This window comes from Chrysochloris asiatica, unplaced genomic scaffold (assembly GCF_000296735.1).
Source record: "Chrysochloris asiatica unplaced genomic scaffold, ChrAsi1.0 scaffold00110, whole genome shotgun sequence".
NCBI lineage: Eukaryota > Metazoa > Chordata > Mammalia > Afrosoricida > Chrysochloridae > Chrysochloris > Chrysochloris asiatica.
In genome coordinates this window covers 8,375,957-8,389,565 of record NW_006408628.1, presented here as the reverse complement: position 1 = coordinate 8,389,565, position 13,609 = coordinate 8,375,957, and the positions used below count along the sequence as shown (strand labels likewise).

Sequence of the window (13,609 nt, the reverse complement as noted above, 5' to 3'; positions counted from 1 at the left end):
AAAGGGTACTGAATTCTGAATCAACTCTTTGAGAATTTAAAGTTTTGGTAGAAGAAACTCCCAGATACCAAATTCAAGAAATACTCAAAATCCCTCAGGATCTTGATGTCTGACCTTGGTGATTCTGATCTCAGGAATTCTGACTCTAACTCCTTATGGAAACTTCTGTTTTCCACTTCCTCAAGGTTTTGTATGACTTCAAACTTCGCAATTTTGAAAGCTAAAAGTAGATCTTAACAAAATCCTTCTCCAAATAAAGATATACAATTCCCTGAAATTATGTAAAAATAAATATTTTTTTTAAATACCCCAAATATGAAGATCTCTAAATATTTGTAAATTTCAATATTTATACTATTTGTAGAGTAGTGGTACATTAGTTAGAGCACTATGTAGAACATGACCCATGTTTGGGATATTAGAGATATGAATGCCCCAAACAACAAACACATACACATTTCCCCCAACTCACCCATATTCTTCCAGGTTTTTCCTGTGTCACTGTGGGTTAATGCGCTGAACTGCAGTCAGTTTGAACCGCAAGGTCAGTGGTTCAAGCTCACCAGCTGCTCGTTGGAAATCCCATACAGGGTTGCTATGGGTCAGAACCGACTCCACGACACTTAACAACAGCAACAAACCAAAAAAACCCCAAACCCATTGCCATCCAGTTGGTTCTGATTCAAAGTAACCATGTATATAGGATTCCGTAGGCACTTTACAGGAGAAGACAGCCTTATTTTTCTCTGAGGAGCAGCTAATGGGCTTGAACTGCGGCCCTTGCAATTAGCAGTTCAGTTCTTATCCTACAGCACTATCAGGGCTCCTTTTCCCCTATTGTTGTTGTTACGTGCTGGCAAGTCACTTCCAACTCACATGGTATAGGGTTTATGAGGAGTGGTTAGTGGGTTAGAACCAGACCTTGCTGTTAGCAGTCCAGTGCGTATCCTACAGTGATACACCAAGACTCCCCTTCTCCCCTACTTGCTGTTGTTATGTGCCTTCTCGAGTCTGTTCAGAATCATAGTGACCCTGCATAGGATTTCCAAGGAGTTGCTGGTGGTTTTGAACTACCAACCTTGTGGTTACCAGTACCAATGCTTATTCTATAGTGTTGAACCAGGACTCCTTCCCCCCGACTGTAGTTGTTAAGTGCTGTTGAGTCAGTTCCAACTCATATTGAGCCTGTATAAGGTTTCCAAGGAGTGGCTGGTAGATTTGAAGCACCAACCTTGCAGTTCAAACTGACCTTACAGTCCAGTGCTTATCCTACAGTGCCACTCACACCAAGACTCTCCTATGAAGCCTGGAGCTCTGGGAGTGTCTGGGGTGGTCTGGGGAGGAGGGGTGAATTGCACAATGTCTTTTCTGAAATTCAGGAAATTCCCAGGCTTAGGTCCTCCCCCCAACCTGGCCCATTGCCAGAGCTCCCACAATTGCCATCCCTAATATCACTGTCCCTAAATTACACCTTGAAGTCTTACCCCGGGGCCCCGCCTCTCACAATGGACAACTGGTAGTACCAAGGGGAAGCTGACCTGGGAAGCTGGGCTTCTTGGGTGGCTTCCTCCCTGCACCTCAGGTCTCCTTGGCAGAACACAGCTGGTTACTGCACTGGAAGGGAGTAGTGGGCAGAGAGAGGAGAAAGGGGTAGGAACAGGGGGAAGGAGTCCAGAAGTCCAGATGCTGGGACAAGTCAGTGGAGGTCATTGAATCTCATCCTCAACAAGTCAGGTGGAGTGGTTGGGTCAGATTTCACAGTATGGGGCTTCGGATTCCAGCCAGGGTGGAAAAGGACTGGGACAGACTGACCTACCTACATGGTTGGGACTCCTGCTTGGGGCAGAAGAGCCCATGTTGAGTGATGGGGTGGGAAAAGGGACAGGAGCTGGAGGCTGCAAATGTCAGGGGCTCTGAGGCACACTTCTCCTGCACCTGCCAGCTGGGGGAGGGGCGCGGGCCTCAAGCCCCATGGACCTTAGCCCCAGGCAAGGATAATCATGGTGGCACAGGGCTTCTGCACCCACTCCCCTTTCCACCTCCTGGTCTCCAGTCCCTCGACGGCTCTTTTCTCCAGCTCCGATCCCTTCTTGGCTACCTTGTTTCATCCCTTCCCACCCCCCCTCATTCCCCTCTCCTCACTCTATTTTTACAGGCGCTCAACTCCTTCGCTTCTTCAGCCTCTGTCCCCTCTGCAGCCCCCTACACCCCCAATCCAGTGGTTTCTCCAGGACGTCTCTTCATTCCCTTTTCTCTGACCCCGATCGCCCTCTCTTAAATCCTCCTTCAGTCCTTGCGTCGTGGTCCCTTCCCCAGCGCGCCCGTGTTCCTTAGTCCCGCATCCAGCAGTAGCCTGGCTGCACTAACCCGATTCGGAAGAGCAGCCGCTCACTGCGCGCCATGAGCAGGCCGCGGAGGTTTCTCCGAGCGAGGCAACCGCGGGGGCTCACCAGCAGGACAAGGACGAGCAGCAGCAGCCCGGAGCTGACGACCCACAACCAAGGCGCAGGCCAGCCGGTTAAGGCCATGCTAGGGGCAGGCGCCAGCTGCGGGCCAGGGGGCGGGGCTGTCCGTTGCTAGGCGATGATCGGCCGGGCCCCAAGCGGGAGACCTGCAAGACTGGGGCCCCGCCCCCTGAGCTGAAGGGCTCTGTGTGTGGGTGTGGGGTGGGGGTGGTTCTGGCCCCGCCCTCCCATATAGCCTTTTCAGTCCCTCCCCTCACAACCCTAGGCCGCCTGGCGCAAGTCCTGAATGCCACCCGCCTAACCTGGCCCCGCCCCTGGTTGGCCGACCAAGAGGCGGGGCCAGAGCGGGACTTAGATCTGCACGAATTCTGGTGCATGATCACTTGAGTCCTGGGAGAGGTCAGATGCTTCCTAGGAACCTCAACACTCTCCAGGAAACTCTGGGAGAGACACTGGTATGGTCCTCCTGGAGAGAAACCTTAAACATGTGAGCTTTTTCAGCTGGAAGGAACCAGAGAGATCGTCTGGGTCAGCTTCCATTCATTCATTCATACACTAACTGACTTTTCTGGTCTTCCTAATGACAGACACAATGCTAGGCTTTGAGGATGGATGAATCAAAAACACACATGGCCTGCAAGTGTGTGTGTAATTTCACATCGTGGTGCTGTAGGATAAACACTGGACTATGAATGCAAGGTCAGCGGTTGAAATCCACCAGCCACTCCTTAAAAACTCTATGTTGTTAAGTGCCATTGAGTCGGTTCTAACTCATAGCTACCCTGCATATGGTTTCTGAGGAGCTGATGGTGGGTTTGAACCAGCATCCTTTCTGTTAGCATTCCATATCCATTCAGTATCCCCTTATTTCTGTCTAAAAATTTCCTCTTGGTCTGTGTATAAGTTCCACATGAGCACAATGAAATGTTTTGGAATTCCCATTCTTTAAAATGTTATCCATAGTTAGTTATGATCCATGCAATCAGATGTCTTTGCATAGCCAATAAAACACAAGTAAACATCTTTCTGGTATTCTCTACTCTCAGCCGAGATCCATTTGATATCAACAATGGTATCCCTTATTCCGTGTCCTCTTCTGAATCAGACTTGTATTTCTGGCAGCTCCCTGTCATATTGCTGCAACCATTTAAAAAATTATCTTCAGCAAAAATTTACTTGCATGTGTTATTAATGATATTGTTCAATGGTTTCTGTATTCCTTTGAGTCATCTTTCTTTGGAATGGGTACAAATATGGATCTTTTCCAATCAATTGTTCAGGTAGTTTTCTTCCAAATTTCTTGGCATAGGCTAGTAAATGTTTCTAGTACTTAATCAGTTTGTTGAAACATTCCCATTGGCATTCCATCAACTTCCGAACCCTTGTTTTTTGCTAATGCCTTCACTACAGCTTCTTCCTTTGGTTCTTGATCATATACTACCTCCTGAAATGGCTGAACGTTTACCAAATCTTTTTTGGTACAGTGATTTGCTCATAAAATTCTAAAGCTTGAATTTTTTCTTCAGTTCTTTCAGCTTGAGAGATGCTGAGCATGTTCTCCCCTTTTGGTTTTCTAACCTTAGATCTTTGCACATTTCATTAAAATACTTTCTTTGTCTTGTCAAGTTGCACTTTGAAATTTTCTGTTCAGCTCTTTGACTTCATCATTTCTTAAATTCACTTCAGCTCCTCTATATTCAAGAGCAAGTTTCAGTGTGTCTTCAGATAGCAACTTCGGGTTTTTTTCTTTCTTTTCTGTCTTTTTAAAATAAGTCCTGGTGACACTGCAGGATAAGCTAACTGGAAAGACTGCTAACCGTAAGGTCGGCAGTTCAAACCTACCAGCCGCACTGTGGGAGAAAGATGAGGCTTTCTACTCCTATGGATATTTACAACCTTGAAAACCCTATATAAGTTCGCTATCAGTCGGAATCAACTAGAGGGCAGTGGATTGTCTTTTTAAGTTATGACACCACCATAGCATGACAAACTAACAGATGAGTGGGGATATGGAGGATTGAGAAGACCAATAGTTGGAAGAGGGCCTCCATGAGAAAGGGACATTTAAGGCATGCCCTGAAAAACAAGAAGCAGCCACTAAGCCTAGAGGATTGGTGACTTGACCAAGGTTACAAAGCAAATGGGTGGCAGAAACCAAACTAGGGTTGTGTACCCAGACTCCACATCACCCCGCCCACCCCCGCCACCACTGCCTTGCTAATGGGTTCCAGAAGCTGCCGAGTTCAGTGGGATGGAAGGAAAGGTAAGGGCAGATCTGGAGCAATCTATGAATGGGAGCACACAGGACTAAGTGCTGGGTTAGTTCTGACTTCAGCCCTAGTCCTGGTCCAGTACTGGAAGGGAAGGAAATGCTGCAGACAGTTGAGTTCACTATCTCCCACTGGGAGATAGTTGGGGAGGGAAGCAGGTGAGGCAAGACTCCTGTTTTAACCCCTATTTCCCATGCCCTGGTCTGAGACAGACTAGATAGCCTGCCTCTTACATCACATAGGTTTTCCTCTCTCTCTGATTAGGTGTTTGGATCAAGGACGGAATCCCCAGTGTTGAGAGTGTATCAAGTTGTTAGGTGACATCACGTTGATTCTGACTCAGAGCAAGCCTATAGGACAGAGAACTGCCCGATGGGGTTTTTCTAGGCTGTACCTCTGGTAGTGTAGTAGTTACAAGTCAGGCTGCTAACCTCAAGGTCAGCAGTTCGAAACTACCAGCTGTTCCACGAGAGAATGATGAGACTTTCTGTTCCCATAAAAATTTTCAGTCTCGGAAACACCGTACAGGGTCACTATGAGTTGGAACCAACTCCATGGCACACCACCACCACCAATCTTTATGGAGGTGATCGATTGTCTGGTCTTTTCTCTGGTGGAGCCCCTGGGTGGGTTTGAACAGTCAATCTTTAGATTAGCAGCCAAGAGCTTAAACTTTGTGCTACTTAGTACACCAAAAATAGGTTATTATTATGCACAGTGCATCAGAGGCTTCACTACCCTCCCTCCCCACAAAAAAAAGATAAGAGATGGGCTAGTTTATCCCCAAACTGAATTGTCATCTAGAAAACCCAGATCGACCAATTTCTCTTATGTGGATACACCTTGAAAGACAGAGCTTTGACTTACTTGCCTCATAGTTTAGCTGATTCTCAGATCTCAGCCCCAACCCCCAGCCGGGCACAGAGAGAGCTTGCCATAAACCATAAACAGTAACAGCTAAAATTGAGCTAAACCCTGACCATTCCTGTTCCTTGCTTGTGTGTGCCAAGGGAGGCTGGGGTGAGAAGACTGATATGCTACTCTGTGAAAGACCCTTCCAGGACTAGAGAGTCTGTATTCTTTAAGTCTGTGTCTACACACGCAGAGTAAAGAATCATGGAACAGCATCAAAAGTCATTATGAACACACCTTTCTGAAAGTGAGGCTGTGCCAAGCATTATATTGAGAAATGAAAACACAGCTCTTATCATCTGAAACAGGAAATGCAGGCTCAGATACGGACCTGCTGAGAACAGAGATGCCTGAATCCTAAATCTCAAACCACAAGCACACACACACACACATATTAACAGGATTATGAATAATAAATCCAACATGTATTTTATGACGTATTGGGAGCCAAGGCTGGCTGAGACGAGAGAAGAGTGGGTGCATTAGGGAACCCATGCAGCCTTAGGAAAAGTCATCCTTTCCTCTTCCCTTGACTGTTCTGGAAGGTTTCCAACATCTGCTTTCAACAATCTGTTTTAGCTTCACTTCCTTTTCTATAAGACTCTTCTGTCTTGTGTAGATAGGGGTCCCACTATGTCCTCTTCTCCTGCACTTTATACCAAGGAGCCCTGCTAGCACGACAGATAGCTCCCACTGTGTTGGATTGCTAACCACAAGGTTGGTGGCTCAAATCACTGGAGAAAGATGAGTCTGTCTGCTCCCGTCAAGATTTGACAGCAGCAGGTTTTGATTTTGGTTTTATCATTTATACCTGTAATACCTAACTAGATGGAGTTCCCTGAACCTAGCACGTTGTTTCACACCTCCATGCTGTCACATCGGTTGTGCCTTCTACCCGGCTTTATATTCATTCTTTGTTCCCCAAAGACTGAGATCAGGGGTTCTCTCCTCAAAAAAGCTTTCCTTGAAACTGTCCCCCGACCCCGCTCCCCTATGTGCCAACTCTAGATCTTATCCATACCTCTCTCATTCACTGCGATATTTCTTCTTCACATGTCTAGACCATAGTCTAGAGTCTGGAAGACTTTCATGTCCTTTTTAAGGGAAGGGACTATGATTCAATGTACTGTGTTCGTCTTTGACTCCCCAGCATTTGGCTTGATGCCAGTCACACATTAAACACAAATGTTCTCTGAAGTGTCAGACTCCTAACCACAGCTCACAAGCCCCTCTACCTGATAAAGCTGAGCTTATCTCTTACACCTCCTCAGTGCCATTCTTCTCCTTGTCATCACAGATCAGTGATACTATTTAGTCCTCAAATGGGTCAAGCTCATGCCCACCTTAGCGCCTTTGCTCCTATGCCCTCCAGTCCTCTGGCCAGGTGGCAACTTACCATCTCTTGGGTCTCACCCCATACACACATGCCTCGTCTGTGCTGGGAATGACCTCTGTTTCGAGCTGGCTCAGCAGTGGTTGCACGGACCAACATGGTGGCTTTCAATGGGGCTATTTCATCCCCGCCTCAGGGGACATTTGGCAATGTCTCCAGCTGTTTCTAATGATCACAAGTGGGAGGACTATTATCGGTATTTCAGTGGGTAGGTGCCAGGGATGCTGCTAACCATCCTACAATGTACAGGATAGTTCCCCAACAAAAACAAATGGCAGTCGTGCAGAGGTTAAGAAAATCTGGCAGTACAAATGTAAACACTTACCACATTGTGCCCTAAAGAGGTGAGCATGTTACAGCTGTAGATTTAATTACACATTAAATTAAAAAATAAAAATTTACCCAGTCTCAGAAGCCTTTGCTGGCTACCCATCATCCACTATTAGATTCTGTACATTACTTCTACTTCCTTCCTTCCTTCATGGCACTTATAATGAAGGACAGTATTTTATCAGTTACCCTCATGGGAACATAAGCCCCATGAAATCAGAAAAGGGGCCTGTCTTTGTACTTTATGCACAGTGCCTGGCAGAGAGCAAGCAAGTATTTCTGATGACCGAATGAATGATAGAGACAATGAATGAATAGCTAGCTATTGCACCTGAGTACTTTGACTGGAACCCTCTCATGCAGTAGACTGCACAGAAGCCAATCCCCACTCAGGAGGGTGGGTTGTGAGCAGAGTCAGAACACGCAAGGCTGCTGAACATGGCTCGTGGTATCAGGGAAGGTTGCCTGCGCCGTCAGGCCTCTTGGGAGCCTCATGACAGACAAACCCCCATATGCCAGATCTTTGACCATCTTTGACCTTTCCCCTAAGCAGCTTTTGCAGAAAGTACTGTCAATGCTAAGGTTTGCCTCTTTGGAGAGACCCATGAGTAATCTGGATCTGGTGATTGTCCATTCTACAAGTCTGCCTGTGATGTGGTGGTTTTAGAGCTTAGCTCACAAAGAGCAATCTCCTTCCAATTCTGGGAGCCTTCTCATGTCTGCCCCCTTATTCCACCTACTAGCCCAGGCTGCCTGTCCCTGGGAGCTCCCCTTGGATGGAGAGCTTTCCTTCATCTTTGCATCATGGTTGCCTGGTGCTTGGTTGACGTTCAAGAAATCACTGGTATTAGTGATGATGATGACACAATCATGAAAGAGCTGAGATGATTGGAGCTATCTGAATATTAAAGAAAAAAGACATCTGGTTGAACCAGATGTTAGTTCAATGTGGAAAAACTAACCAAATGCAGAGGTAGTAAGTGAGGTCATCTGTCTCCCCACTCAGCTCAGCCCCATTCACTTCAGGTCATCTCCTTGGCTGCTACTCCCACCCCCAAGCTTACCTGCCCACCTGGGTGTCTGCCCTATACACCCTGGAACTTCCAGCATCCTCTGCCTTCTCACAGAACTCCCACCCGCCATGTCCTAACTAAATACAAGCCCTTCTCTTGCTCTATGTCTAACATCTGGAGGAGAAACCTGTAGCTGCCCACACTGCTGTATTGTATCTCTAGGTCAGAAAGGGGTGCACACTAGCCCCATGCCAGGTCAAGACCATTGCCCTTCCTCTCGCATGTCAATCTCTTCTCTGCCTCTCCACATCAAGCTCATCTACTGACCCAGCTCATACTCTCTGAAGAGTGGTAGTGGTTAAGTGTCATCGAGTAGGTCACTGTGGTGACCCTGGATAGGGTTTCTGAGGAGTGGCTGGTGGCTTTGAACCACCGACCTTGAGGTTCAAACCAACCTTGAGGCCCAGTGCTTTATCCTACAGAGTCATATCAAAACTCCTGACGAGTCAGACACCTGTTTCTCTGACTTCTTACCTGATTCTTGCCAATCAGATAGTTCCAACAAGCATGCTCATTTGACATCTTAGCTCAGCAGTTTCCAAACCAAGAACCACTCAAGAAGCTTATTAAAATGCAGAACCCAGAACCACCAGTCTGAGATTCAGACTCTAAATCTGGGTGGGGCACAGAAGTCTATATTTTGCATAAGTGATTTTGAACTCTGCCTTGGCCTTGGTTCCTGACCTCAATTCCATAGCCACAGCCTGGATTCACCTGGAACTTCTCCCCTTCTGGAAACCTAAACTCCAGTGTTCTTCTCTTTGACATCTTCATAACCAATACATATAGTCCTCCAGCTCCTCTGCAGTGCAGTGAATTGCTTAATATAACCCTTGTCACTCCACCAAATGATTGGACAGGACTATACAAATGAGGTGCTTGCGGCTCACCAAGTGGATTGGATAACTTGCTAACTATGTAAATAAGATATGGCACCATTGTGGGGGTGAGTCTGTGCAAATACAGTATATGGAACCCTAATGAGGGCACTGGTAAGTTTTGCCATTCCACAAGGCTTCAAAGAGCCATTTCCGGAGCAGTGTGAGGACCTCAGGACAACCAAGAAAGAGGAGCAAGAGTGGAACACATTCTTTGTACCCAGGATTCCTGTGCTGAGAACTTCCTACACCTAGGGGACAGGAGCTGTAACACCAGAGATGGCAAGAGGCAGTGGCCGAGAAACAGCACCAGATGTGGCACAATCAAGAGATGAGCAGGAGGAGACTGTGCCATGGGCTTCCTGACCTACAGAAGGAGAAAGCTGATGGCCTTTGGCCAGGAGGCTTGATAGAGAGTGGAGTGCCTCCAGCCATTATTGTTGTTGCTGTTGTTAAGTGCCATCCTGTCGGTGCCGACCCATAGTGACCCTGTATAGGGTTTCTGAGGAGCAGCTGGTGAGCTTGAATCACTGACCTTACGGTTCAAAGGGCTTTGCAGCCTGGTGCATTAACCCACAGCACCACACCAGGACTCCCAGGCATTATTAATAGAGCCAAAAAGCTTTATTGTTGTTGTTGTTGTTAAGTGCCATCGAGTTGGTTCCAATCCATAGCAACCCTGAACAGGGTTTCCGAGGCTGTAAATCTTTACGGGAGCAGAAAGCCTCATCTTTCTCCCACAGAGCAGCTGGTAGTTTCGAACTGCTGACCTTGCGGTTAGCAGCCCAATTCGTAACCACTACGTTACCAGAACTCCTAAAAACCTTTATTAGTAGAGCTAAAAAGCTTTGTAGCACTTGCCCAAGCAGGGCAGAGGCTGAGGGGCTGAAGGGTTATGAGACTGAGAAGACCAGGACCCAAGAAAGGCATGCCAGGCAAGGCTGAGCAAATGTCCCTACCAAATAACTATATCCTCAGATGTCTGATCCTGCATTGTAACCTGTTAGGAGCTCTGGTGTGGTATTGTAGGATAAGTACTGGGCTGCAAGAGTGATTTGAACACACCATCAGCAGTTCAAACTCACCAGCCACATTGCTATGAGTCAAACCTGACTCTATGCACTTAACAACAACAACAACCTCCCTAATGGAGCACTGGTGGTGCTGTAGGGTAAGCACTGGATTGCTAACCCACCAGCCACTCCAGGAGAAAGATGAGGCTTTCTGCTCCAGTAAAGGCTCACAGTCATGAGCCTCGGAAACCCTATACAAGGTTGCTGTGAGTTGGAACTGACTTAGCAGCAACTTTCCTAATAAACTCTATAATGGTGAGTACTGTGAGTCATTGCAACAAATCCAGCAGAGAAATAGAAATTGTCATGGGAAGGGTTCTTGGAAGGAAGGGTTGATGTCAGAATTGGTAAAAAGGTTGGAGAGGGGAGGTTTGTTTGATTTCCACATCATGGGAATCATCCTTGGGCTGCCGGTCATGATTCTGCTTCCCCTTGTGAAGTTAGAGGAGGTTAGACCCTGCCTGGCTAGTTTTACATCCTCAAACCGTCTCTTTTCTTGCAGTCCTTCAGTCCCTCTTACCCACATTTCTTCCCGCTCCATCAGAATTGAGGCCCAATTCCTTGAACTACTTGCCATCTGGCAGCTTCCTTACTCCCTGGTCCCTCCAACACCTTTAGCCTTCCAACCTTCATACCTGCTTGTAGCAAACCACAATCCACCTTTTCTGCTTCGACCTCAAGGGCAGGGCTGAAGGAAACCACATCCATGTAAAGCTGACATCACTGGGGTCCCAAGCACCAAAACTTGGCAGTGCTTTTATTTTGCAGCCATCTCCTCTCATTATCAACGGTTGTTAGTCCAAACCTCAAGACCCAATTCCAATCCCTTCATAGAGAACACAGTTTCTCTGCCCATTCGCCCCTTTACAAGTTTGCTAGTTATGTATGAATATTGAGAGGAATTTCCCTTCATATATTCAAGCACTTTCTCTCCTAGTTACCACTTTTCCATACCCTATAAACAAACTCAGAAGAGACTCTGAAACTTGTTCTTGAATGTAGAGCAGCAAAAACATATGGAAGAAATGATGAAGTAAAAGAGTTGAAAGAAAATTTCAAAGGGCATCTCGAGAAGACAAAGTTGTCATAATTAAATGTGCAAAGACCTGGAGTTAGAAACCCAAGAAGGTTCAAGCTGAAAGAACTGAAGAAAAAATTCAAGTCTCGGCTTACAGTTTTGAAGGACTCTATGGGAAAAATACTGAAAGATGAGGAAGCATCAAAAAAAGATGGGACGAATACACAGAATCATTACACCAAAAAGAACTGGTTACGGGGACTCTTGGGCCCAGAGTCAGTGACATAGCCACAGAGGACTAGAGTGGAGAGTGAAGTGTCCAGCTGATAAGAAGAGAGGGCATATGCATAAGAACACCCACACTTGCAGATAATACCCACTTATCCTGGCTTCAGTGACTGGATGATCAGAACTCAACCAGAAGTAAAAAGAAGAGGAAAAAAAAAAAAGTATTCTTATACAATTTGATGAACTTGACCTATAACTATGGAAGCAGTAGCTCAAAAGAGGGAACAAGTCCTTACAGCAAGAATCTTCCCCACCCCCTCCACACACAGAGTAGACAGGGATGGGCAACTTGGACATTGGTTACCCAAAATAGGGGGTGGGGGGCTACAAAGGCAAGAAGTGACTGGCTTACAAGCTTTCAAGAGGGAACCTTGATCCAGAGGGCCTGGAGGAAGGTAGAATCTCCAGTGAGTAGTAATCAATCTGACTAGGCGGGGCTGATGCAATGAAATACAGACGGGTCTCTTGTGATACAATAGTGAATAATTGTTATCAGGACTGTTTGTGAGGGTCAGAAAAGTAAAGGTGGATGTTTTCTAGCAAGGAGGGAGTGATTAACTTTTCAGTCTAGGAGCGGAGGTCCCTGGGACCATCAAGGGAGAAGAGCAGAGAGCAGGACCCTGCCCAGAGAAGCAGTGATGCCTGAAATGGAGGCAGAGATGATGACGTGGAGCGATGGAGCAGCTGGAGACTTTAGATCCAGAGAGGGAGAGGGACTGTGTGCTGAAGACCTGGGGGGTACGGAGGAAGGATTGCATGGAGGGGATTGTAACCATGGCAATGAGATGATAAGAATGAATATAAGACTGATGTTCTCCCATGTAAACTATCACATAATTCACAATAAAACACTAAAAAAAAAAGAAAGAACTGGTTAACATCTAACCATTTCAGTATATATCATATGATCAAGAAGCAATGATATTAAAGGAAGAAGTCCAAGCTACACTAAAGGCATTAGCAAAACACAAGGCTCCAGGAATTGATAGAATACCAATGAAAACTTCAACAAACTGACAAGTGCTTCCAGCACTCACTAATCTATGCCAAGAAATGTGGAAGCAGAGACCTGGCCAACCAACTAGAAGAGATGTATATTTGTGCCTATTCCAAAGAAAGGTGACCCTTCCAAATATGTAAATTATTGAACAATATCAGTAATTTCACCTGAAAATAAATTTTTGCTCAAGATAATTTAAAAACAGTTGCAGCAGTACATTGACAGGGGGCTGCCAGAACTTCAAGCCTGATTCAGAATGGGATATGGAATATGGGCTATCATTGTTGACATCAGCTAGATCTTGGCTAAAAGCAGAGAATACCAGAAAGATGTTTGCTTGTGTTTTATTGGCAAAGGCATTTGATTGTGTGGATCATAACAAACAATGGATAACATGTCAAAGAATGGGAATTCCAGAACGTTTAACTGTACTCCTAAGGAAGCTGTATAATAGATCAAGAGGCAGTAATTTGAACAGAACAAGGAGGTACTGCATAGTTTAAAATCAGGAAAGATGTGCGTCAGGGTGTCTACTTTCACCATGCTTAATTAACCTGTATACTGAATAAATAATCTGAGAAACTGGACTATATGATGAACGTGGCTTCAAGTTTGGAGGAAGGCTCATTAACAACCTGTGATATGCAGATGACACAATCTTTCTTGCTGAAAGGGAAGAGGACTTGAGGCACTTGCTGATGAAGATTAAAGAATATAACCTTCCATATGAATTACAACTCAAGGTAAAGAAAAAAATTCTAATAACTGGACCAATAAACAACATTATGATAAATGGAGAAGATACTGGAGTTATCCAATATTTTCATTTCATTTTACTTGGATCCACAATCAATGCTCATGGAAGCTGGTGTCAAATCTGTTGCACAAGACCTCTTTTTTTTTTTTTTT

General features: G+C 45.8%; 1 protein-coding gene across 2 annotated transcripts in view; it reads right to left on the bottom strand.

Annotated features, from left to right (window-relative positions):
* PNKD (paroxysmal nonkinesigenic dyskinesia) overlaps positions 1-13,609 on the bottom strand; it is a 121,166-nt gene that overhangs the window by 28,587 nt on the left and 78,970 nt on the right. Inside the window, exon 1 of one of the 2 annotated variants that reach the window (XM_006867805.1) lies at positions 2,368-2,528. The exons of the other annotated variant lie outside the window; for it this stretch is intronic. Within the exon in view, the coding sequence (XP_006867867.1) occupies positions 2,368-2,528 (161 nt within the window). Of the gene's footprint in view, positions 1-2,367; positions 2,529-13,609 lie in introns of those variants that run through there. 2 annotated transcript variants of the gene reach the window in all.